The sequence below is a fragment of the Rattus norvegicus genome, chromosome 2, assembly GCF_021556685.1.
Source record: "Rattus norvegicus strain SHRSP/BbbUtx chromosome 2, alternate assembly SHRSP_T2T, whole genome shotgun sequence".
Classification (NCBI taxonomy): Eukaryota; Metazoa; Chordata; class Mammalia; order Rodentia; family Muridae; genus Rattus; species Rattus norvegicus.
Genome location: NC_141535.1, coordinates 217774016 through 217801708, shown reverse-complemented (window position 1 = coordinate 217801708; position 27693 = coordinate 217774016). Strand labels below are relative to the sequence as shown.

The window sequence follows — 27693 nt, the reverse complement described above, 5'->3', positions numbered from 1 at the left end:
GAAACTCTGTCTCAAAACAAAATACAACATCTTGGTTCATCTAATACACGTCCCTAGATGATCTTGCAGTGATGACTGAGATCAAGATCCTGGTAGAAATGCCTGATGTCTGAGGGTTTTCTACTGTTTAGGGGTGTACCACTGTCTTCTTTTTAGATGACGACAAACCTTAACCCTCTCTCTGGTTCAGTGCCTATTTAGTTCAGCAAAAGTATTAAGCTATTTGGGTAATAGTCTTATTGTAGAATTTCTAGATGTTTCTTATGGTTCTGCCTTAGTGTTTCACAGTTGCTTTATGTATACCCAGATTTCAAAAGCGTTATTAGGGAACTACATTTAGTAAGTCCATTATTTTTCATGATAACTTTAAAAAACATTTTATTAATCTATATATTTACATATGTGCATGACTACATGTATGCCATGGCCTCGGTATGGAGGTCAGGGGACAGCCTGAGGAATTTGGTTCTCTCCTTTTATAGTTTGGGTCCCAGGGGTTGAACTGAGGTCAACAGGTTTGACTGCAAGCACCTTTACTCGCTGAGCCATCTTGAGAGCCCTTGAAAACAAGAACATTTTTACAGCTCGTATTTCATTAGATAATCGGAAACTTACGTCATTGAAATAAAAAGTGCAATGGAGGTGAAAAGATTTTAAATAAACATTCCATACTCATGGTAAAGTATAACTTAAAAGTGGGAGAAAAACGTGCACTTAATATATAGTATTACCAAGTGTTAAGCTTTTACTGTTGTGGACATTAGGAAAACGGGGACATGTTAGTCTGTTGACAAAGCTTTTGTTCTGTTTTCCTGTAAATCAGGGGGAAGAGCCAAGTCATTTTCTGTGAAGCCAGAATTGAAAGCTATCTTTATCAAAGTAGCTGCAACAGAAAAAGACTCCACTGATATTTTTTGTTTGTTTGTTTTTAAATTTAGAAGGCTAGTTGGGTTAAACACTGATTAGAGTTTCTACTTAGGGCCATCAAGTTTACTTTTCTTTTTCATATAAAATTTACAATTCTTGAAAAAAATTACATTTTATTTCTTACGTTTAGCTATTGGGTCTCAGTTAATTTTGAATTTCTGAAAGGTTTAATGTTTCAGTTTTCTATGAAATTCATTGTGTACTCATTTTATACCATAGTTAGCTATACCTAACTATGAAGGTGCATAGTTATAAGTTAATTAAATAACAAAAATAAACGAAAGGCATCTCTTTATATGTCAGATGTAATTCCTGTTTCTCCATTGGTTTTGTATTTACCTTTGGATAAGCTCGAACTCATTACAGTGCTGGGAACCTATCATAATTCATTTTAAGATATCTGGGAGGGTCAGATGCAGGCTGTCTGGATAAGCAGATTGGTTCATAGATAATTCTGGAGCAAGGCACAGCAAGCTGCCAGTCAAGAGTTGACCTTGGTCCTATTCAACTGTCTACCTTCCTGACAGGACTTTGCTGTCCCTGGGAGAGAAAAAGCTTCCTGGTCAGGGCGGGGCGATGTTCTACCTTTGTTGGCTTTCTTTTATCTGTTGCTGATTGACCGCAAGTGATGGCAGGTCCATAGTAGGCATTTGGGCCTCCATGAAAGAAAATTGCCACTAACCTGGATGTACGTGTTGGACTACCACAGCATAATGGTAGCCAAAAGTTAAGGCTTGTTCTTATGCGCAGCTTTGGAATCTGGTGAACTGAGAGACTCTGCCCTATGTGACCTGATCTGAAGTTCTGTGCACTCTACTCCAGAGAACCCAGTGTCCCATTTAAGTGTCTTTCATATCTGAGCCACCAGCCCCAGTTCCCATTCATCCCCCTATAGTGGGGCCCAGCACCCTGCCCACCGACAGTATTATTTAGCAAAGAGGTGATGTCCTCCTCCGCCCGGCACTGCAAAGTCTTACTCCCATAGCTGGTCCTGTTATTCTCTAGATTAACCGGAGTGGCTTTGGGCTACCCGTCATTCGCTTTTCCCAGAGCAGTGAGCTTGTGGCAGATGAGCAGCCATCAATAGAAAAGACTCATTGTATCCTTATTAAAGCTTTGATTAAGAGAAACGCCTTGTGGAACATGCATACTGCTTCCACTGTTCACTTTGCTACTCTTGCTGCTTACTCGTTTAATAATACCATTCTCTGTTCCTTTGGAGAGTACAGTGGCTGACTAGAAATAGTGAAGGGAATGATACACTAAATCAGTCTCCACTCCGAGAGTTGAGGTGAACATTCTCCGTGACTGACACTACCCTGGGAGTCCGAACTTTGTTCCCTGTGTGATGGTGTCTTGTCCACATTCAAACCCTTGAAGTCTCTGCAGGCCTGCCATCCTGCCCTGCCCTGCGGTTTCTGATGCACACCCGGTAGTTGTGCACACTGATCACCGTACTTGAGATGTCACTTGAACTGATAACTTCAGGGAATGGATGATAATAGCACCTTCAGAGCAGATGTGCAGTGACTTGGGTAGGCTTTGTGGTCGTTGACCTGCTGGAGGGACAGCCAGCCTGGATATGTCCCTTCATGGTCTCAGATGGTTGTAGTCAGGCCTTGTCACTTGACTCTGCACTTTGACATTGGCTGTCGGCTTCTGCCCTTTTGGCCAGATTTGCTAGGGAAACACACTCAGGAAACACCATGCTTGCTCATTTCTTCCTGTCTTCATTTCCTTTCAGTCTTGCTTAGAAATCCCTAACCATCATGTTAGCTATGTATTGCTTTTAAGAAGCTGTCTATAGTTTAAGGGACTAGAGAGATGATTTAGAGGTTAAGAGACAACTAGTTGCTCTTCCAGAGGACCCAAGTTCAAATCCCAGCACCCACACATCAGGTGGTTAACGAACACCTGTAGTTCCTGCTCAAGGGGAATCTTTTGCCCTCTTTTGGCCCCTGCGGGCACACGTATGTGGCATACACATAAAGTTAAAACAGATTAAAGACATTATATTTTCGTCTGTATTTCTAGCTCGTTTAAGTAGTAGTAATAGCTTATCACTGAGTAGCTGGACACACACGTGCATGTTAGTGCCTGTGTTTTGATTATTGATCAGAAAGACTCAAAGATGCCTTTCTCAGAAGATGTGATTTCCAAAACAGGCATGAGTTTCATATCCACAGGATATAAGTTCACAAAAAAATAAATACAAAAATGATTGTCATATTTAGAAATAGAAATAATAATAAATTATTTTATTTCTAGCAGTGTATTTTATCTATAAGTTAAAAATGGTTGCAAGAAAATATCTTCTATCTGAATGAAGAAATTAAAATGGATCTGGAAGCACTTTATGGGGAGGGGTTGTGAAGAACGCAGGAGCAGTTATGATTGAGATGTTCATAAATCTCATTACCAAAGCCTTTTGGAAATGACAGTCATTTACACCAGGGAAAACGTGGCCAGGTGATAGCATGCCAGTTTTCTGTTATCAACAACAGAGCAATCCCCCTTGTCATTATTTCTTAGGAGTATTGTGTAATTAAGACATGTTTTATAAATCTTTTACATTTATTGGCGTTTGTAATATACAGAGAGTCTACTTGATATAGTGTTGTTTTCCTAGAATTGCTGAAAATATTTATGTCCGTATTTAATGAATTGAGGTTTGGATTAAAACAGCAGAGGTTGGAGACATCCACTACTTGGTGTTAAACTCAGGAGATTCGGACATACCCTAAAATTACATATTTTGCATTCCTATTGTTAATTTGAATAGGATAGGAATATTTCTATTAGTTGTATATTAACAGAATTTTGTATTAGAGGTTATAAGTTATGCTCCATAAAGCAGCACAGTAACTCAGTTATTCTAATCTATATGTAGTAGATTTTAAATGTTACTATTTTACACCTCATAAAAATATAAGACTTGCATGAGTTAAATTTATCACAACATAAGTAATAATAATAATTAAAAAAAGATTTGTCCCATGTGATCTTTTTGAGTTTTCTAGCAAGCTATTTATCTGAATACTTAAAATTGACTTATAAATGTGAGAAAGTATCAATCACATTTTCTTTCCTTTACCAAGAGCTTCGCTTGAGTTATTAACATTTCTTTTCTTTTCTGTGATGTGTGTATATGGGGGTGAGCACATATGTGTGATCCAGAGATCTATTTACAGTGCCATTCCTCAAAGATTCCTGTTTTGAGACAGTCCCTCACTGGCCTTGGGCTAGTTTTGAGACAGTCCCTCACTGGCCTTAGGCTAGCCCAGTCAGCTAGGGTTGCAGGCTAGTGAGTCCTGCATCCACTGTCTTCCCTTCCAGTACTGGGACCACAGACGTGTGCCCGGGTTTTTACATGGGATCATGGGATGTGGAGGTCAGAAGGTGACTCTCAGGAGTCCGTTCTCCTTCCACTGTGCATCTCTGGGATTGAACTAAGGTCACCAGGCTTTTGTGGCAAGAGCTTTTACCTGCTGAGCCATCTCACCAGCCCTGGTGAATTTTTATTTGGTCAAACAAAAGGATTAAGACGTAAACCCCAGAGCCTTTAGAAAAATCTCTTACAAACCAAAAGCAGGTGCACAGTGAATCTCCAACAGGAGTTAAAGTCCATGTCAAAGACTCTAGCCTTTAATAATACCAGTCACGTTCTTATTCAAAATCAACATATCCTTTTATATTTACATATGGGTACGTATTTGTCTGTGAGTGATAGAATGAGATGTCAGTATTCAGAAGAGAGAAGTCCTGAGAACATTTGAAGATATTTATAAGTAATTTGAAACGAGTCCAGATGCTTAAAAACTCTGAAACAGCATTCTGTCCACGGTCTGCATATGCTTTCTGCTCACGCTTGATGCAGAGGCTCTGTCCCAGCAAGGCAAGGTGCTCATCCTGAGACCAATGAGGATGCCTCGGTGTGGACTTCCTGGAATGGTGTTTTATTAAAGACAGCACCGTAGCCAGAAACAGTACAGCAATGAGATGGGGACAGTGTGAAAGCTTTGATTTTAAACAAAGAATGTCCCTGTAAAAGAAAAATTACAAGAATTTTATAATCAAAAAATTTTTAAAAGATTGTAATTATAAAAGTTTAAGATTACACATAAGTAGGCTGCTCTTCCTGTTAAATAGCATGTTTTCTGTCTCTCTGTCTCTGTCTGTCTGTCTGTCTGTCTGTCTCTCCCTCTCTCTCTGAATTGATAAAGAGGTGTTTTTCTGTCAGAAGTTGTTCACCATGAGCAGACCCAGCCCATTTCCACAGCTGGGTTGGAGCTTACCCATCGGAGCCGCAGCAAGCTCGTTGTCCACGGAGGCTCACACGTTGTGGCTGAAGGGATACACTGGACGTGGGCTTGAGAAACACGCAGGAAGGGATGTTGTGCTTATCAATCTTTTTTCATCGGAGCTGTGGTGTTTTTAGCTGCTACAGACTTAACCCTAGCCTTTAACTGAGACCATTGTCAGGGTCTGAGCAGGGAGAGGACTGTGGTAACAAGAGTAACTATGACCCATATGTGTGGCTTATGACACTTGCTAGAAATGTTCTGCGTCATTTGGGGGCATGGTTCTGGGGCAGGATGGTAAAGGGCCTGCGTCAGCTGCTTTTCTCTTCTAGACTTAGACTGGGGTTCTAGCTTTCTTCCTAGGGAAGACATAGAAGAAAATAGTAGCCCCCTGAGCATTGTGATCTTAAAGAAATCATCTCTTAGAGGAGCATAGGTATCCAAAGTAGGACCCATCATATTATTAGCAGACACTGCCTTAGTAATTTTACAGCATCAAATTGGCTTTTGATTTTGGCTTCAGGTAAAACCAATTGAAGGTGGTAGAACCCTGCAGTCACTCAGTCAGTTTGCTTTCTCTTATTGTAACCACCATCACCTTCAGAAAACACAGAGAATTTCAAAAAAGGACTAACACCATGAATTTGCTAAGAATCAGCTCTTGTTTCACAGTCTAAGTAGGCCCATCATCATCATCATTGTCGTCGTCATCATCGCCACCATCACCACCACCATCATCATCATCATCTGACTTGCTGTCCCAGTCCCTCCCACTATCCACACTTGGACTGTATAGAGTGATTATTGCTGTTCAGTTGCATTGCTGCTCCTCCTGGGTGGAGCTATGGAGGGAGGAGGGACCCGAGGGATTACATTACATATGTCCAGCTCAGTTGATATTGAACACCGCCCTTACTGATGCCTGATGTCGCAGAGGATTTTCTTTGGATTCTGATCAATGGGTCGCTGCACAGTGAGGACAGCAAATGGCTGGCTTTCTCCTGTCTTTCAAACGAAGCATGTCCTCCCCGAAGGGCAATCTCTCAATTCTGCTTCTCAAAGGTAAATGACGGGGTGACTGCGTGTTCCTCACCTTTGAAGACAAGACACTGGCTTTTCTCGTCACCGGTCGAGATGCTTTGTAGAAGGAAGAGGCTTTTGGTACAAATTCAAACAGCAGCTGGTGCCCTATCTCTGCTGGAGGCTTGAGGGGAAGATCCCATTAATGGTGTGTGTGCATCCTTTAAATGGCTGTGAGCTCCTGGGACTGGAACCTGGTGCCTTGTCTGTGCAGAGGTCAGCTGGTGAGTGTGCGGTACTCCTTACTCTAGGAGAGTTGATGAATCCCCCCACCCACCCACACATAATCATAGACAAGGTTGGAAAATACCAAGTCAACAAGAAGGGATGTCTTTAAGGAGTCACTTCTTCAACAGCTCACTGCTGAGTAAGTCAGCTGTATGTAGTTCGCACTGTAGCGGAATATCTACTGTGGGCAACTTTCTTTAAAGGACTGTCTTCTGCATTCCTTTCATAGAGGATCAATGCATTTCTTAACTGAGAGAAAGGTAAATGAACACAGCACACACTAAAAGGACTTGGGGTCAATCTTGTTTTAAAACGTGCTTGCCAGTTGTCTGAGATTTCTGGTTTTGTGATTGGAATGTGCTAGAAGCCACAGCGGTGGCTCCCTCCCTGGTTTCTTTCCTTGAGGTCACCTGGCTGTCAAGAGCACCCAAGCTTTGCTGCTGTTATTACATGATGCCTGGAGGAAAGCCATTCAGACGCATCCGCACAGTCTCTTGGCTGCTTTGTGTCACATGCAAAGACACCATGACACACATTAGCAAAGTCACGGCGCTATTGGTCGTAAAGACATGGCCAATGCAGCTTCCTCTGTAATGTCTCCGTCAGTCAAACTGAAGTCTGTCTGGTGTCTGATTATGCTCTTTCAGGATGAGACAAAGAAAGCATAAAAGCCGAAAGAGTTCTGCAAACTAAACTGTTGACTACCTCTCAGAGTTGCTTTTAGCTACCGAATTGATGTTCAAAAATGTGAGCATTTCTTGGTATAGGAGAAGAGCACAGTGAAGCCGAAAGTGGCTAATTTTCCAAGGGGGTCTGTAGTGAGCTTAGGAAGAACTAATGGAAGAAGCAAGTGTTTGTGACAACAGGCGCTGTTCACCTTCTGCTGTAGCATGTGGTTTTTACTTTCCCACTGAGAAGTCTGAAAAGGGAGAGGTATAGCATTGACAGAAGCACATCCTACTGAGGCAGTGGGAAAGGTCTACCCTAGAAGAACCCCCAGTCACCCTCACTAACAGAAAGACCATGGTAGGAGGCTCAGCCACATTAGGATTACTAAGTTAAAAGAACATCCACAAATCAGGTGTGGCTTGCTTGCTCTAAGCTTTTGTTTTTTAATTTTTAAATAAGGATTTAGAAGGAGAGGGGAAGCCAGATGGCACCAGGAACAGGCAGTGCTGTGTTCTTGCTGTTTCCCACAAGCACCCTTGGCTAACGATGGCTTTGATTTCAGGACAGACTAGAGGACACTTGTGAAGTGGGGTATAACTAGGGGACAACCATGGCTACTCTCGCCAAGGAGATAAATGAATTGTCCCCAAATCCATGCTAACTTCCCAAGAAGCTGGGATGGACACATGTGTGTTTCTACACACATAGGTAAGAGTCTTCCCAGGGAAGGGTCAGGAGGGCTGAAGGCAAGATGACGTGGATGAGGTTTTCTGTGTTTTGTGGATCTGACTCTCGACTGTGTGTGCAAAAGGACGAGAGCCCTTCTTACATAGGAGACGTAATCTGTTCTAAGCCGGCTGACCGGGAACTGCCACGTCACTAATAACTAATAACATAGGGCCTCATGCTGGGGTAGCTCTTCTCTGCTTCGAACCAACATTTGAGTCAGATGAAGAACTAACGTGTCTACATGGCCACAGAACGTCTGCCTTCCACGTAGCTAAAATGAAAAAAGAAAGAAATGAAAAAAGAAAGATTGTAAATTATATAAGCTAAAACATGCAAGACCGACGTACAAAACCTAGCATCAAACCGAACCGAACCGAACAACCGAACCAAACCAAACCAAACCAAACCAAATCAAATCAAAGCCCTAACTAGTGTACTCTCTTCACACATTGGGGAAAACGAGGCTTTGTAGTCTTCATTCATAAACACAGCGTTTGTTATTACAATGTTAGGTTGGCATAGCGATGAGTTTGTTATAAAGGTTTTCTAAGAGCGCTTTCAGCATTTTTCTCTACTTACAGGGTTTATGTGGAATCAGATTATACGGTTTTCCTCTCACGTGCTATAGCGGTCATGATTGTCCCTCTAAAATATGAAGGTTGTAGAGAAAAGGCCTTCACAATCCACCTCGATAAACAGTGTTTAGACTCTGTCCAGCTAGAAAACGAGACACCGAGAATATCCAGTCAGCCCTTGATGCAATTTTTAGCAAACTTCTGAAAATTGGGTAGTATCTGTGATTGGAGAATTCCATCCTGAGCTTACAGGTGATTTTCCCCGTCTCCCTGCTGGGTATAACGGGAACATCTACATTTTATACACTGTGTTCTTCCACCGTATTTCCCTACTGAGTACGTAAGAGAACGTGTAGAAATTCCAATTTTACTTGTCTTCATTCCATTGCTGTTCACGTTAACGTGTTAGGTTAAAACATCTTTGCGAATTTCAAAGACGCCTAACTGGGTGCCTGGGTGTCCCTGTTAGAGTGATGGAGGACGGGTTTCGGGGACGCCTGCTTTCCTCTTTGAGGTCCTCTACTTCTGCTTCCCCAGGACACCTCGCCAAAGCCGGCTTATACAGTGCTCACTGACATACAGCCCTGTTTGATTCCCAGCCAAAGCAAGCTGCTAGGGCGGCCTCACGTGGCTCTGTAAAACCGCACCGGGGAGCCCGGGCAACTCCCAGTCCTTCCCAGACCCGCTCTCCCCTCTCCGCCTTGCAAGGGACAAGTCACTCCAGTTCTGCATCCCTCCTCCCGGCCCCGCGGCATAGATTCTTTTCTCCAAATGTACCTTGGAGAAGGGAAGGGCTGAGGGATTTAAGACGCAGGGATCTATGTCACGTGCTGCCCGTAGCAACCGCGGCGGCGGCGCCGGGTCCTTAGCGAGACTGCACCATTTTCTCTCGCCCTGCATAGAGGTGTGGTTGCAAGCGGCAGAGAACTCCCCACCCCCTAGGACTTTCACCGAGGTGGCCTCTTCCTGGCTCGGGTCTGAAGACAGACTGTCTGGAGGAGTCCCCCAAGACCGTTCCAACCGGTGATGAGCGCCTGAGGAAGGCTTCTGCAACTATTAGGATGCTTGTCCGCACTCGGGGCCACCCAACTGCTGAGGAGCTCGGGGTCCAGAGCTCCGCCCTCGCCCGGGACCATTGCTGAGCGTGGGCGCTCACCTGGGCACGCCTGTGTGCAAGTGTGGGCTGCTGAGGGGCTCGGCTCGCAACCTGGGGGACACTCGAGTGAATTATGGGTGCTGCAGAGGCTGGAGCAAGATTATGACCTAGCTCGGGGGCGGAGTGGATTATTTTGTGAGTGTTCTGGCTGCCAGCCATTGCTCTGCTGGGGGAAAAGACAAATCACATCTCCACATAGCAGTAAAATCACCTGTATTGCTGGGGAGTGGAAAGTTATCCTCTGCCGAGATTTCCTCTGCAAAAAATGGCTCACGCTGCTGCTTCTATCAAAAAAGTTAGAGAGGCCGAACTGGATGAGAAGGAAAAAAATCTGGAGAGAGAGAGAAAAAAACAACGGAAAATCCCCAGGGATCGAATGGAACGGAAAAGAAAGGTATGGAGAACCTCATGGGCACCCCCACCCCCACCCCGCACCCTTTTGTAGTGCTGCCGTGTAGAATCATCAGCCTTTAGAACTGGCAACTTCATCCTCCCTTTTCCATCACTCCCCTGCACCATTTCCAAGCACACTTTGCAGCTCGGAGGAGCTCTCTCCTGAATTTGCTGCATTGGGAGGAGATGCCTGAGTAGGATGGATTTATTTCCTTTGCCCTGATCAAGCAGAGCAGAACCCATCGCTTCATTTTCTCTCTTCTACCTCCGTTACATTATTCCGTCTTAAAACCGGGCTCTCTAGTCTTCCGGATTACTCTCCCAGCAGAAGGAAGGGTTGCCATATGGCCAGAGGGCTGTCCTCTTACTGCCTGTGTCTACTACTGGACCGCGGGCACTTCGACACTGATGGTATTTTCAGTAAAGGTCTCTGATTGCGACTAAGCCACAGGATCTTGCTTCCTGAGGGTTGGCATTATTCTACACTAGAATAGACTAAAAATATTGATGCAGTGATCTGGGCTCCTGCATTTTTAGAATTCTTATTTTCTATTATTAATTCTGCAATTTACTTTTGTAATGTGGCAATTAAGTGAAAATAGCTAGCTCACCAAGGCAGTGAATCATCGAATTTCCTAACAGTAAACCAACCACAGATTGGCTGTCTTTCCCTGAAACATGGTTTTTTTTTAAATATTAAATTTCCCTAAAAATATAAATCTTACAGCTGACAGTAATGAGATACTCAATCAGCCAGCGGGCTGAATCTGTAAAGAAGTTGTATCTAAACACTTTAATTAACAAAGTAGGTCACTGAATAATTTCAGATGATAAACGGTATATTACATTAGCAGAATGGAAAGATAGTGCTTTGTACACAAACTCTTTTTAAACAGATCAGGGATTAAGAGATGCACGGGGACTCACACGTTTACTAATGCACGTGCTCGATGACCTTCCCCCCTTCCACCACAGTAGCCACATTCACCTTTGCATTTGAGAAGCATTGTCTTTGCCCCCTCCCCCCTTTTTGAAAGACACCCAAGGAGCCATAGTGAGTTGAGATCCTCCTTCATTCTGATTCTGTTCTACTTCTCCACTAGTTAGATCAAATGATTAGTATCTGGAAACAAAATTAGTGTATTTAATGGCTTCTCTTCTGGAGAAAATTTAATACTGTTTATTGACCATTAAAATGGCTTGTTTCAAGCGTGCTTTGATTCTTTTACAGTATCCACGTCTTACTGGCCATCTTTGTTGGGGTTGACTTCCTGCTCTATAGCTCCTGTAGCTTTGTTTTTAATCCTCTAAATAGAACATTACTGCCTAAAGCATTTTCTTCATGTATTTATATCCTTTTAAATCTTTGTTCCCTCAATTACAGTGTATTGTTTCTTGGCCAGGAGTGCTTGAACACCATCCAGTTAAGACCCAGTAACATTCTTAGCCCAAAGCGCCTTGCATCCATCCTCTGGGACCTTTCAACTTTGCTTTACTTGGTTTCCACATGGAGTCCACCGCTATTCTTTCCCTAAACCTCATTACTCCGAAAAAAAGTCGAGTCGTTAAAATGGCAAGTGGCAGTACTTTTTTGGGAATCTCGGTTGCTTGGATGCTGTCTTGCTTTAGCTTGAATCTGGCACTGTCAGCAAGATCATTGGTTAGTGGTGTAATAGGACAAGACCATCTGGGCACATAGATATCATTGCCCTAGAACCAGAGTAATTGACAGTATTTATCTTCGTTCCTCTGTTTTCATGTATACTTCTTCTATGGCAGATGCTTGCGGGATTACACAGCCCAATAAATGTTTACCAAATGGTAGGGTGTGTTTCCGAGCCATATCAAGTTTCTTTCCTAGATAGACAACCTCCCCTTCCCCCACATTCCAAGCCAACCCAGTTTTCAAATATGATTTGAAAGGAAAAAAAGGCCCTACTTCAGTATTATTTCTAAGGGTGAAGAAAATGGCAGCTCCTGGAGAGCAGAAAATGCCTAGAACATCATCTTTAGAAAATGATTTTAGAATGATCATGTTTTCTGCTGATGTCATTTCTTAATTGTATGGGGGTACAACTGGTGTAGGACCAATAGAGTATAGGGGGTATCGTTTTCACATCTATGAAAGGCTTCTTACCCATAAACCTCTTTGTGCAAAGGATTCAGAAAAGACCCACCCCCAGTGCAGATAAAACTACAGAGCTTGGGGAAAACACATTGATTTTAAAAGGAAAATTTACCAAGATACAACTATTGATTTTTAAAACAACTCAATTCTGGTGGCCTTATATTTGGACTTTATTTTGATATGCCTTTATAAACTTGATTAAAGGAATACTTATTTTGCTTTGTGTTATTATATAAAACTTTTGAAATACATTTTAACTCTTTGCAAACTTCAGTCCTACCCTGTCCTTGATGATAACCTGTAATGCTAACTTTACCATTTGTGTGTTTTTAAAAAGACAATGATTTTCATATTATGGCATTTCATTTCAGCCTCATTGTAAGCAAAATGTTCAGGCTTCCTTGACTGGATAACTGACATTTAAACGGAGTATATGACATGTCCATTGTGTTAGTGAAATATGAATGAATTTAAGCTTTAAGCAAATGAAACAAACTAATTTGAACTTGTTTGTTCAAAAGGAGTACACTGATTTATGGGGTAAGAGGCTATTCTCTTCTAATTTGCCCCTTAGTATTAACTAAATAATCTTCTTGTATATAAAGTCTGGTTCCTGTACTAGAAGTCTAGTATTTGAGACCTGAATTGCTAGATGGAATAGCTGAGTATCAGGATTCTTATGCTGCCAAGACAGCCCTAGTCCTAAGAGTAATTCCATATATATATATATATATATATATATATATATATATATGTATATATATATTCTACAGCTGCCTATTTCCCATCTGTACTTTTCAAACCTTGGAAAGTGTAAGAGTGAGAGCACAGTTGCATTTCTAAAAGCAAGGTATATACTTAAGTGTCCTTTCCCCTTTAACCTTAAGTTCACCATGAGCTGTCAAAGATGACTCTGTGTCTCTCATCTCTCAGCACGAACCAATCATTCTTGAGTCCACCGCGTCTACACTGTTCACCAGAATCATAAAGTATGACATTTTCATACATGTTCAGCATTGACTTTGGTCATATTTACTTTCTCCCCTTTCCTCTCTCCTGTACCAACTGGTTTCTTCCTCTTGCCTCATAATCTCCCATCTACTGCCTGTTTTTTTTAAACTTTCACATAAAAAATTATTTGTCTTATCTGGTCTAGTTTATTGATGATGATCAATACACATATAATTTATAAATGATGATCTCTCCATCCATATTCTTGGCACAACTTGTTCTTTATGGTTGGATAAAATTCCATTGTAGGGGCTGGAGAGATGGCTTAGAAGATAAGAACCTCTTGCTGTCCAAGCATGAGGACATAGGTTCTGATTTTGTTGTTCATGTAAAAGGTCAGGCTTGGCTTGGCCATGTGTTCACATGTAAGCCCAGTACAGTTGCGGGCAGAGACATGGAGATCCCTGAGGGTTGCTGATCAGCCTAGCTCTGGGTTTAGTAGAGACTCTGTCTCAAGAAATACTGTAGAAAGTGACGGCAAAAGATCCTGTTCTCTGGCCTCTGCAAGCCTAATGGGCACCTTCCCCCACATGACCATAAGTCAACACACACATGTACATGAACACACTCATACAAGCACAGGCTAAGCTCAGTTGTGTATATGTACAGCATTCTCTCTATCAATTTCTCTCTTTTTTGCTTCTTTTTTGGTAAAGTCTTATCAGGTAGCTCTGACTTTTGTGGAACACACTGTGGAAAAAAGCTGGCCTTGTACTTACAAAAATCCACCTGCCTTTGCCTCCTGAGTGCTAGTATTGAAAGCATACATTACCACACCCAGATATCTATTTATTTTAATGAATAGTTTATTGACTAATATTGTTAAACCAGATAGACCTTATAGAACCTTTAAAACATAACTTACTAAGTACTGGTGGACCTTATATTGGATACATACATATTGGGCCATTTAACTGCAATAGTAACAACTGTATACATTAGACATCTTCTTGATTTCACAGACAAGGAAACCAAGGCACAGAAATGGAACTTCCTTAGTCATAGACAGCTATTAAGAGGCATACTTGGGATTTGAACTTAAGATCTATCTGGATCCAAATTTCACTGAGGAAGAAAACATAGCATGATTGTGCCAACAATAAAAATTCTAAGTAAGCCATTTAGTCTACTAATGTTGTACCTTTCTTACCTCCACAATGACATTCCACAACAGGAAGAAATTTAAGCACTGTAAGGATTTGATTAAACAATGCGTTTGAGAGAAAATACATAAATTTAAGGTTGTGATTTTACTATAATTACTCCAAAATTTTCATAAGTTTCTTGGGTAGTGAACTTTTTGGAGTCAAGATTTGCATCTTAAATCCTGGTTAGTTGCTGCTCATGTTAGACTATTGAAGTCACTTTTTAAAAAAAATGATTTATTTATTTAATGTTTATGTAGCTGTCTTCAGACACACAAGAAAAGGGCATCAGATTTCATTACAGATGGTTGTGAGCCATCATGTGGTTTCTGGGAATTGAACTCATGACCTCTGGAAGAGTAGTCAGTGCTCTTAACCACTGAGCCGTCTCTCCAGTCCTATTGAAATCACTTTTGCTATTTTATTTATTTATTTATTTGTTTATTTATTTATTTATTTATTTATTTAATCAAGATTTCTAAAGTACACTTGCGTATTTATATTTATTAAACTTCAAGGTGGTGCTGTGTGGGACACAATAGAAAATGAAATCAGTCTTTTCTAAGTCCTTTTCAAACAATTCTGCAGAAAAATCAAAGCTTCTGGTCATTCCATCGCTTTATTTTACTATCCCTACTGTCTTGGAGGAATAAGACCGGTGGTTTACAGCTTTGCCTCAGTGAGATACCCTGGCCAGTGTGTTTATTCTCTGTATTTTCTATTTGGATATACACTTGACAACAATGAGAACACTTAATGGGTGTATGCAACGGACCAGGAAGACTTCTGACAGAAGCATTGGGACTTCTAAAATAGAAGTAGGTTTTATTTATTTGTACGACGAGGGGAATATTTGCTAGAACTTTGAGTTGTGTTATATGAACATGGCTGTAACTGACCAGTCCCACAGTTACCCAGCTTGGTTTTTCATGGTCTCAGTGACCAGGGGACAAAAGAGATTTGAAAACATTCCAGAAGCAAATAACTCATTTGTAAGTTATTCTGATTAATGTGGTAAAATCGTCCAGAATCCTGCCCTGCCCTGACTGGGATGAGAGTGTTGTTATCTGACACCAGCCTACAAACTACCTGATAGTCCTCTTGGCTCTCAGATGGCTGTATCATACATCTCTGTTATGATTTCTTACTTATTAATGACCCCAAAGGAAGCAGTAGTGATGCTTATGTTCAGATATGCTGTCTTTCCTCTAAGAAAATGGGGAAGGTACTTTCATTGAAATACATTGTTACAACGTTTCTGTTTTATCATTAGTTGTTATTCGTCTCCTACTGGACCTGCTTTATAAATCCTTTGCCCTAGCTCTACATTTACAGGAAATAGTCAGTGTGCATAGTGTTTAGTACTATCCCTAGTGTCCTCTGAGGTCTCAGAATGTGTCCCCCGTAGATAAGGGGAGGCCACAGACATATAAACTATAGTGACATGCAGTGCTGGCTTTTCTGTAGAGTGTGGGTGAGAGCTGCTGTGTGGGAACAGAGTAGGGAAGCTCGCCATCATCCCTGTCCTTGAGCCTTCTGCTCATGCACAAGGCAGCCAGATTCCAAAGGCTAGCTGCGTTCTGGAAACAGTGACGCTTACTTAATTTAGAACTGTAAATGCACAGAGATTTCTGGACACCAAACTAAACACAGCTTTAAAGGTTCGAACTGCAACAGAATAACATGCAACCAGCGGGGCCCCCCCCATTTTTTATGCAAGATAGAGTTTCTCTATGTAGCTCTGGCTCTCCCAGAGCTAGGACCAGGTTTGCCTTGACCTCCCGGAGATCCGCTTACCTCTGACCCCAAGTGTTGGGATTAAAGGTGTGCACCACCATGCCCAGCTTCAATAATCGTTTTAAAAGAGCCACCTCTAGTCATCTTTCTGTATTTTCTACACTGCCTTCAAAACGTGGGTATTTCTATTAACTATACTAACACAAGGTGATTGCGATTGGAGATGCCTCTCAAGGCTAGGGTTCGCTTATAAATAAATGTTGGATGGTTTTGCTACAGTTACTTTCTGTTTCCCATCCAACTAGAATTAAATGTGAAAGCTTCCATCCATCCATGCTTTTTAAAAACTACGTTTTCTTCTTTGACATTCTTCCTATGCCTTTCTCTTTGATTAATTGGCTTTACGTAGGAGTGGTGCCCTTCACGGACACTGTGAATCCTAAGTTTTTTATTAGTTTTAATTATGAAGACCCTCCTTCAATCACTGAGTGAGTGAAGAGTTTAGGATTACAGCTCTCAAATTCATGGGATTATGAATAGTCTCAATTTATGGCTTGAGGTAAAATGTCAAGACTTGAAGGAAAATAAAATCTTAATCTAGAAAGTTATTTTGTCATCAGACAGGATATTGGACATATTCTGTACAGGTGTTGAGTTAGTGGAAATACCTGGAGTTAAGACTTCTATTCACATCATCTTTGATAACCACTTTGTGATAATTATTTTTCTTTTGAGTCATTCCTTTTTTATCTGTTTTTTTCTCAAAATTAATTCTGTGCAAAAATACTTAGCTTTATTCTGAGTGAGGGAGTGTATGTCGTGAAATAAGTAACAGCTAAGAAGGCTTTTCTTCAGATTCTAGAAGCTCATGTATGTTGTTAGTGGAATCATCTTCCTGCGTCTGACTCTTTTTTGTCTGTTGCAGAGACAAGTATGACTTTAAATGTTTACTGTGAGCATTTACTCTTACTCCTCTGGTTTGATCTCATAAATAACTCAGAATTCTGAGGGGGTGTGTGAGGGAAGACAGAACATAATCTACATTAAGAACTATTTCTTTATTTTATGTACATAAGTTTTGCTCAAGTGTAATTTTGGGTGTCATGTGTGTATTTGGTACTTGAGGAGCCCTGAAGAGGGCATCCGATCCCCTGGAACTGGAGTTTTGCATGGTTGTGAGCCACTATGTGGGTGCTGAGAACCAAACCTGGGTCTCTCCAAGAGCAACACATAACTCTTTTTTTTTTTTCCGGAGCTGGGGACCGAACCCAGGGCCTTGCGCTTGCTAGGCTAAATCCCCAACCCAACATATAACTCTTAATGTTGAACCATCATTCCAGCTCTACAATCTACATGGTTTTGCAGTTCCTTCGTGATAGCAAACCGAGGCTAAAACAACTAGAATCAACATTTCCATTTCTCCACCAGCCTATGGTCTTCTTTGTCTTGAAAGCTAGATCCATTATATGTGTGAGTCCAAATTGCCATTGAGAAAAAATTTTCCATGTGTAATAGGAAAGATTCTGAAAGTTTAATAAGGCTAATTAGTGTATGTAGCAACCAATTAACTCTGAGCACAGAGAGGAGGAAACAAGTACTTAAGAGTTAAGCCCGAAGGCCTCATGGCCCACAGTTTACCTGCCTCTGCAACAACGGGATTGTCTTTAGGACCAGAATACATACATACATACATACATATATATATATATATATATATATATATATATATATGTGTGTGTGTGTGTGTGTGTGTGTGTGTGTGTGTGTGTGTGTGTGAGAGAGAGAGAGAGAGAGAGAGAGAGAGAGAGAGAGAGAGAGAGAGAGGAGAAAGAGAGACAGAGACAGAGACAGAGAGTTATATAACTCAATAGAAAAATTTTGAAGGAATGCTCTGCGTGGTGATTTAAATGTTCTGTGTTTAACAGTTGGCGCTGCTGTTTTGAAGGAACTCAGCCCAATGTCCTAGGGATTTAATCATTAACTTAGCAGCCAGGGAGGACTCAAATATCTAGAGGAGCTGATGCTCCTCTGACTCCTAACAGAAGTCAGAAGCTGCCTTTTGTTTCATACGCTTGGCTTGAACTGATCCTTGGGACACAGGAAGTGGCATGAAAGGAGCTGGGGAGAGATGGGGCATCTCCAAGGAAGGCCCTCCTTCATCTCCATCCTCTGCTTCTCATAGTGCCAGGGTCTCTGTTTCCTTGTTGGTTTAGTGTTCTCCATGAATATTTTTCTCAACTGCTTTCTCATTCTCTTACGGGCTATGACAGCTTCCAGGGTAGCCAGAAAGGGATTCCATAATTAGTTGTACAGGCTTCTGTAATGTTCACTTGGAACGTTAGCATTTCTGCTAGAGGAAAGAAGTCTTCTACCTTACCTACTGTGGCCCTTTTGTAGATATGTCCTCCTATTGTTTGCCATTGATGTGCTGTTCTGTCATGGGGAACACTTCAACAGAAGTGGCGTCAAGGAGGAGAATCATCAGGGAACAACAATTACCATCAATCTACCAAACTTATTTGGTTATGAATGCAGTGTTCTTTCACATGTCTATGTATTTCTTGGCTATATAGATCTATATTTGCAAAACAGACTTGTTAACTGTTAGTCTAACTCACTTATCATTCGTAACTGTTGGAAGGAAGTTGAAATTAAAAATAACATTTGTGTGTATGTGTGTGTGTATCATTTATCTTTTTCTTCCCCATATTGGTAATTGAATCTGAGGGTCTCGTGTTTACTAAACAAGGACTTCTGTCACTTAGATATCTCTAGCCTTCTTTTTATTTTTTATTTTGAGACAGGATCTTACCAAATTGCCCTGGCTGACTTTGAACTCCTTCTATAGGTCAGGATGAACGTACTGTCTTCCTTCCCTAGTCTCCCAAGCAGGTGTGCTTGCAGGACAGTGTCTTTGGGGCTGGCCTTTTTCCTAAAGTTCCATCGATCAAGGAGGTTGTTTTCCAAAATTTCTGTTTGTCATGGGCAATGGAAATTTGTATCAATGCCTCAGAAAGGATGACTGAGAATCAATCTGCTTTGATTATTAATGTAAAGCCGTTACCCCTTCTGAAGCATCACTCGAAGTGAGAGATGGAAATGGGATTTGAAACGATAAAGAACAGGCAACAGGGCCTTGGTTGCCAAGTACTTGCTGTGCAAGCATGAAGAGCGGAATCTGAGTTTCCAAGAGCCATACCCAAGGCTGGGCACGGCAGTCATGGCTGTAATCCCAGCACAAGGGAGGCAGAGAGGAGCATCCCAGGAGCAAGCACACTGTCCAACCCGGGTGGTAGAACTTTGACCTCCAGGTTCGTGAGTGACTCTGTCTCAAAAAATAAGGTAGTGAGCCACTAAATAAGACACGTGTCATTGACCTTTGACCTTCATACTCACACGCATACGTGTGCACACCTCACACACTCACATGCATATATGTGCGGACAGATGCAATTCCTGAACACACATACATACATACATACCAGACCGTTCTTTACTAATTTTATAATTGACCTTCACGCAAAGTGTCTAAAAGGCTCCAGAGAAGCAAAACTGGGGAGCCTGCATTCAATTCTTTTTACCAGTGGTGACCTTTGGTTCATCCTTGGTGACCTTGGTTCAAATTGACTTGATCTCAGTTTAAACAGTGGTATGGTGGGGACCTGAGATCTGTTAGTATTACTGATGGTTCCCAGTGGCTCTGGGCCGTATTTGATGATGTCTTAATCTCCTCTCATTATTGTAAGTGGGATAGTTTGGTGATATTTCAAAGCTTTTCTTCATTTAATATGCCTTAAGCCAACTTTCTGCCCCAGAAACAGTATTGTCCTTGGAGGATCCCACAGACCACCGGTGGTGATGGGATGGTCCACAGTTGCAGAGAGAATCTTTAGGCCCATTAAGCTGGGTTTGTGATTGTCTATTTTTGTATGTATGAGGCAGATTTCCTTTAAAAGGTCTTAACCTGGCAGTAGGAGTGGTGGTAAGAGAGGGTTCCTGCCGTGGTGTTTGACGGTCTCTGAAAAGTGTTTTAGGCCTCATTTAGAACGTGAGGTCACCTGTTGAGTGTGTGGTGGTTGTTTTGTGTCTCCTGTGTTGATTTGAGTCATTTAAAGGAAGTCTATTGTGGTTCTTTTATTTTCTATTCAGGGTTCTGTGAGCTGAGAATGCCAGGTTAAAAAACCCACAGAGAAACATTAGTGTGGCAGGGTTAATCATTTCCCAACCATCTCCATCAGGAATGACGGCTGCCTTTGACTTTGTAGGATGCCAAGCTCACAAGCACCTAAAGTGAACTCCAGAAGAGAAATACAGGCTTGCACGACCATTCAGCTACACGCTGGGTGAGAATAGCAACTCTCCACTTCTTCTAGGGTGTGACTCCCTCTTTCCTTATGGCTCCCAAATCGCCCTGGGCTGCAGTCCTTAATTAAAGCATGTCATATCCTAATGTGACTCTAATCAGCAAAGTACGAGTGTGCCAGGAGACCTGGCAGCTGTGACTCTTTTGGGATAGAAATCATTTGGGACAGGAGGAGCTTTTCTTTGAGGAGGTCACCTACTAATCACAGGCTTTAGTGTGGGCTCCAAGGGGGTAGGCATCAAAGCCTAGGTGTGGAGGAGAGAGGAAAAAGTGCACATTACTGTGATCAGAACGAAGGTAGGCGGCTGTGGATCAGCAAACCTGCACGGCAGCACGGCAGTGTTGGGGCTTTGTACAGGACACAGAATGACATGCACATCCCTTCATTCCCCACCAGAGGCCCCAGTCCCTAACCGGGAGCTCTCACACCAAGAAGCAGCTTTGAAAGGAAGGAGAAGCTGTAGAAAGTTAAGAACTGTTTTTCCAGTGAAAGAAAAAAATTGCTAAGATGGACGCTTCATAATTGTGTTATGTGTGTCATAGTTAATTGTGGAAGAGATTATGGGACAGTTTGGCTACCAGAGTGCTTCAGTATTCAATCAAATTAGGTATTTAAATTTTAATCATGTTTCACTTCAAGACAACCAGAAGTTCTGGTCTCTGTCTCTGTCTCTGTCTCTGTCTCTGTCTCTGTCTCTGTCTCTCTCTCTCTCTCTCTCTCTCTGTCTCTCTCTCTCTCTCTCTCTCTCTCTGTTTTTCAAGACAGCCCTGTCCCCTGTCTGTCCTTCCTGGAATTGCTTTTGTAGACCAGGCTGGCCTCACGTACATAGAGATCTGCCTGCCTCTGCCTACCAAGTGTTGAGATTAAAGACATGCACCACCATGCTTGGTCAAAAATTGTTTTAGGTTTTATTTGTTTTATTTCTCTTCATTCTTATCTTAGGTAAAAATGTCCCATGCATCCTTCTTCAAGTCTCCTTTCTCCATCCAAGGTGGCTTCAGATGTATGTAATTCAAAAACTCCAGATTTAGCCATCCCTTGAATCAGAAAAATATTAATGAATAACCACTGTGCACCAAATATTACACTGAAGATGACAAAGGTTATTGCCTGAGAGAGAAGATGTTCTCTCTCTTGAGTAACTTTGCTTTTAGGAAACTATTTAGGGTTAATATTAGCAGAAGCAGAAAAGACAGTGCTAGGTTAGTTCTAATAATTTGTTACTCTTATTGCAGTTCTGAGGACTGAACCTTGCACATGCTGGGCAAACACTCTACCACAAGGCTACATCCACATCGAGTAGCTAGTTACTTTTCTCAAAGAAGAAGTATGGCTCGGATTTGTTCAGGTGAAGTGTTTCTTCTCTGAGAGCCTTAAAGGCAATAAAGTCATCAGAGTAGAAAGGAGACACAACTACAGGACACAACTACAAGACAAAAGAAAGCTAGAAAATCCAGCCAGGAAAGTCCTAGACTAATCCAAGTGGTGGGCAGAGCTGGGTTTTAATGGTTACACAGAAGATCAGCGAGGAGGGAAGCATGGTGGTCGTAGACACAACCTGGAAGGAGAAAAAAATAGGTGGATGAATAAAAATGATTGTGAGATAACTGGACAATGTGTAGAGGGTAGGAAAGCACTCAGTCCTGCTCCAGAGAGTAGGAGAGAACTCAGCCCTGCATCAGATGTCTTTGTCACACTTCTCCTCTCAAGGCTCAGGGATCTGTACAGAGGAGGAGGCAGGAAGGCGAGAGCCAGAACAGATGGGTGAATCCAAGGAAACTGTGCTCTCTGGACACAGTAGGATCCATGCTATGTGAACTCACAGAGACTGTAGCAGCACGGTCTGCACGGGTTCAAACCAGACAATGCCAGCACTGAGAAGGGGAGGTAGACACAAAGTCACATCTCTACCCAATAAGATATTCGAGGCTGATGCTTTTAGGATAGAGAAAATCAATTTTCTCCAATGGATATGATATATCAACCACACTCCAGGGCAGGCCCGTGTCCAGGAGTAATTGCCCAATATAAAACAGACTCCATGTTTTTGTCCTTGTTGTTATTTGATTTTATTTTGGTGTGTACATTTGTGTGTGTGGTTTTGTTGTTGTTTTGACTTATTGGATTTTTTTGTTTGTTTCGATTTTAGGTTTTGTTTTGTGTTTGTTTTTTTTTTTTTTTGAGAGAGAAAGAGCATGGACGTTGGATAGATAGGGAGACAGAAAAGAGCTGGGGGGAGGGGAAAGGCTATAATCAAAGTATATTATATTGTGTGAAAAAAAGTGAATAAAAATGTGATTTTGAGGCACCGCATTTCAGTGATATTAGATTAGTGATAATCAGGTACCCAAACAAATCTCAAAAAGATGCTGAGGGAAAAATAAAAATTACATTGCTTTATATAGAGAGAGTGTGAATGGGTGGCAGGTGGCAAGGGTTACATGGCAGAGGCTTTGCATATAAATGACTAACATAAAAATATTTTATCGTTTCTGCTTGGCATCGTAGAGATAGTATAGAGTTGGAAGTCCTTACATTCTGGATGTGTGATTGTTGGCCACAATTTTGTTGTGAATATATATATATACACACATAGATATACATACATATGTATATATGTATATATATGTATATATATTTTGTTGTGTGTATGTGTGTGTGTGTGTGTGTGTGTGTGTATGTGTGTGTGTGTGTGTGTGTCTTAGGGTTTTATTGCTGTGAAGAGATACCATGACCAAGGGAACTCTTGTAAAGGAAAGCATTTAGTTGGGGCTGGCTTACAGTTTCCGGGTGGGAAGCGTGGCATCGTGCAGTCAGACTTAGTGCTGGAGAAGGAGCAGAGCTGTTTAACATCTTGATGTGAAGGCATCTAAGAGGAGACTCTATTTGATTCACACTGAGCATAGCTTGAGCATTTAAGACCTCAAAGCCCCATTTCCATAGTGATAAACTTTCTTTAACATGGCCATACTTCCTCCTATAAGGTGACACCTATGGGCCAAGCTTTCAAACCCATGAGTCTATGGAGGCCCAATCTATTCAAAGCACCACGATATATATACATGTATATGCAATATATATGAAAAGTGCAGTTGTAGGAACTAAAATGAAACAATGTTGCCAAGAGCACTGTTTGGAACATGCTTATACATTATGCATAATAATTATTATACATTACTTATGATGTCAACAGATTCTTTCCTCCTTTGGTATGTGAAAAAAGGAATAGGAATTGTTATTCAAAAGATTAAAAATGTCTACAGGAGAAGACATTTTGTTAATTTAAACTTATTATTTTAAAACTTTACCCAGATAATTGTAAAGGAAGCATGTATGTGTGTGTGTGTGTGTGTGTGTGTGTGTGTGTGTGTGTGTGTGTGTTTCCCCTAGCTGTGTACACTCACAGATCCAGATGTATTGCCTCGATGGCAGTCGTGAGCACCCCTAGCCCCAGCCTTGGTTTCTATATGCCATTTCCTGCAGAAGAAGCCAGAACTGGAAATACCTGGTTCTAGTAACTATTACAGAGGCGCATCAGCCTGAGAGTCTCTCGGGATGCTGTGTAAACTTCAGCAAATAGACAAAAGAGAAAATTATGGGTCATACTTTTAAAAAGAGTGTTTCCTAATATAAGTAAATGAACAAACGAAGAAAGTAAGTCAACAAGAAGGAAAATAGTCTCAATGAACAGATCTTGAAAAAACACAAACTGTAACTGACAAAGATTATTAAGTGCTAAAGTATAAGCTAATATTTCACCTGTCCATCTCCCTATGCTCTTGATAAAATATTTAGGTATCCACTCCGAGTTGTAACTAAATGCACATTGATATTAGAAGCTGGGCATATGCTGTTAAGTAGTTTGTACGCCACTCTGGCATGCACTGGACAACAGGTCAGTATCTATAATAAGAGTCCATCTGTCTTCCTTACATAAATGACTGATGGTGCTGTGACAGCTAATGCGTCTACTTTAGAATCTTGAGGCATTCGCTCTAAGCCTCTGAGCTCCGAAGGGTCCATGCACCAGAGGAAGCTCCTCGCCAGTAGCAGTGTGCGTGTGCGGCTGCGGCTTTGCTGTGCTGAGATCCGATCATGCAAAGACCATTGATATCCCCCATATCCTGTCAATGTTGCCTAATACGTGACAGATGCCCTGCTGACTCTATACACCTACTTTCCCTCCTCTAAATGCCAGCTCGTGGGCTAATCTTTGGAATCAAACCTAGAAAGAAGAGCCTCCCCTAGGCAACCTATAGATTATAATAAGCATAAACAATTGGTTCATAAGCAAGCCAAATCAAGTTGTTTATGTAGAGCTGTTCTTGACATTATACATTAGCAAGAGATTAAAGACGTTTTGAAGGCAGGAACAAAACCTTTCTAGAGACATGTTTTTGTCTTCTATTGTAACACTTTAAATCTAATGCCCTGCTTGTAGTTACTCACCCGATGTGTAAAACAAACTAATGTTTTTATTCCTTTCATAAATTGTCTTTAATTTTACATAAAAATTCCCACTCTGTAGTTCACGACCCTCCTCAGGGATGCATGGACTGTTCTGCTGTGTGTTGGTGGTCTCTCTCTCAGCGCTCACACTTACCTTATTCTCCTGTCTCATGGAGCCTTGATTATTTGCCATGCTGCCTAGTCACGTTAAAGCATTCTAAAGCTTGCGTAAGCTCTGGGGTTTTTCTCTTGACTCTGACTTGACAAATGTCACTTTTCTCTCATGAAACAATGGCTGCATATACTTGACCCAGGCCTGCAGATTATCTGAGCGTAGGCTGCGAAGCTGAGGTTTAAACTCTATTCCTTGAGGAACGTATCAGTGTTCCAGATGCCAAAACTTTCAAGTCCTGGATGGCTGCAAATGTCTCTCATTTGAAAGTTGCTACAGAGCATGCTCACCATTGGATCGCACCAGTGGATTAAGCTCAGCACTACCGAGCTCACCAAGGCTTTAGCGGCTGTGGCAAGCCTGTGTTCTAACAGACTCTTAAGTGAAGATAGACCTGTAAATCAGAGCACCCGAGGAACACTTGTGTTGCAACAAGCAGTGTATTGTGACTGGATTTTCTACGCCCCGGCATTCCTGGACGCAAGAGCACAGTGGATTTCAATGGGAGCTTTGTAAGTCCAAGCATCCTAAAGGAGCAGTTTCTCTCTGTGTGAAACTGCATGCATTTTCATAGAAGATGGAGAGATAAAAACACATCTGGCAAGATATTAAAGTGATATATATATAGAGACAAAAGGCTTAAGGGTTCAAAGGCTTTTTCTTTGCTTCCCCCCTTTCTCTTTGAGCTCAATTACCATTTAATGCCTTGGCTCCTAGAGGCCAAGAATTTGACCAAGCAGAGTAATAAAGCTGACTAGGAAAAAAACCTTCAGTATGTAAAAGAGAAAGCAGAAAACTGTTCCTAGCTGTTTAAACTATCCCCTGTTAGTACTTGGAGTAACTTGATTACACGTTTCCTTTCTTTTCATGAATTAGTTCTTATCAGAGCAGATTCTTGAAAAAAAAAGCCCTTTGTGATTCTGTTTACAAGGTATGATACAGATATATGTATCCATATATACATATATATTTGTACTCTATATTTTAAATGTATTTTATCTTGTTTTATTTATTTACAGTTTGCATATATGAGGGTTTTGCTTGCATTTAATGTGTGCACCATAAGTGTGTGGTGCCCCAGAAGTTGTCAGAGTCCCCCGGGACTGGACTTACAGATGGTTCTGCGTTGCCTTGTGGGTGCTGAGAACTGAACCCAGGTCCTTTGCAGGATCGGCCATTGCTTTTTACTGCTGAGCTGTCACTCCAGTCCTATATTTATTTTTAATAGATGTTTAAATTCAGTTTCTCCTTTCAGTTTGTTTTCTAAGTTTTCAACATATTCACGTTGCAATATTGCATCTTCACTGCGGTCTGTACACGTGTGTGTGTCAGTATGATCATCTTGATAAGACTTTTTTTTTTTACCATCGAGTATGATTCTTCTGATAAATATGTGTAATCCAAGGAAACTTTTTTTTTCCAGTTAAAAAGTATTGCAATTGAAAGTATGGGAACAGCACTAATTCCTGTGTTGTGGACAGGGACATTTGGGACCTGGCATTAAACCTGTGGACAGGGTGAAGGAACTGACCTAGAGGAGATCGTTGTCCTGGCAGGTTGTTCATCATAAGTGTCACACTTTTGCCTTGTCCTTGTCGGAAATCATCAACACTGGTGTTTCCTTCAGGCAGGGGTCTGCTACAGCCAGGGGAATTCCAGCAACATTTGGAAATCACCAAGAAGGGACTGAATACCTGTGCTTGGTCAGTCACTCCCAGCTCATTTTATAAGACAAGACTCAGTACTGGGAAAGAAAACATTGCTGAATTATCCTGAGGGTCGTAATCCCCAGAGCCCTCATGATGGCAGCCCTCCAGCAGGGTAGGGCTGAATTTAGAAACAAGTTAATCTTCCTTAGCACCCAAGGAAAAAGAAACAACAACTTAATTACGGGTTGTCCCTCGATATAGAGGAAGAAACAATGACTTGATTCTTAGTGGGATAGAGAAGCAGGGGGCCTGGTTCCCAAGAGGAGTCCACTGTGAGTCACCACCAGCCGGAAGCCTGAAGAGGTTTGACCCATTTATTCTGAAATCAGGATGAGTGGTGTGTGGGTAGGGATGGGACAGGAGACACACACAGAGAGAGAAAGACTGGATGCAGATGTTGCTGCTGTACGCCGTAGTGTATCAGGAAGTTCTCATGTGCAGCAGATATTTTTAACTTCTCTTCTGGAGGGGAAGGAAAATGGATCTGAAAATGATTCCGTTTCCCCCAAATCTCAACTAAATATTTTAAAGGACAGACCACCGGTATTGGATGCAAAGTCTATGACTTTTCTCTGGACTATGTCAGTACCGGAAGACAGAACTTAAGGTGTTTTATATTTTAAAATTATTACCTGCAGAGAAGATAACAACATTTTAGAGTCACCTGATTCAAGAGAGAAGGAAGAACAAAGCAGAGGGGTAATGATCCCAGTTAACGTTCTGGGCAGTGCTGTGGACCAGGCCCTGCTCCAAGGAGGTCTAACGGGATTTATTTATTCTTCTCAGTGACACTTATGTAGCAAGACTTCCGTGAGAGGCAGAAAGAGAGATTTAATAAGGAAAGTTCTAAGACTCAGGATAACTTGCCTCTCTGCTTCTCCAGTTGGCTTGCTAATGCTCGAGGAAAGACAACTAAACCG

The 27693-nt window shown here is 41.6% G+C and overlaps 1 protein-coding gene and 1 long non-coding RNA gene across 42 annotated transcripts in view; one reads left to right on the top strand and one right to left on the bottom strand.

The window, feature by feature from the left end:
* Window positions 1-27693, top strand: part of Ank2 (ankyrin 2) — a 575390-nt gene that overhangs the window by 331325 nt on the left and 216372 nt on the right. For 10 of the 41 annotated variants that reach the window (XM_087627850.1, XM_087627810.1, XM_087627866.1 and 7 more), the window contains exon 1: window positions 9644-10059. In XM_087627850.1, coding sequence (XP_087483976.1) covers window positions 9931-10059 — 129 coding nt within the window. In that variant the 5' untranslated portion in view covers window positions 9644-9930. 41 annotated transcript variants of the gene reach the window in all.
* On the bottom strand, window positions 4695-8651 carry LOC120101096 (uncharacterized). The gene is made up of 3 exons (XR_015676915.1): window positions 8514-8651; window positions 5223-8205; window positions 4695-4969 (listed from the first exon to the last, which is right to left on the bottom strand). It is a non-coding gene; the product is annotated as an uncharacterized LOC120101096 (long non-coding RNA).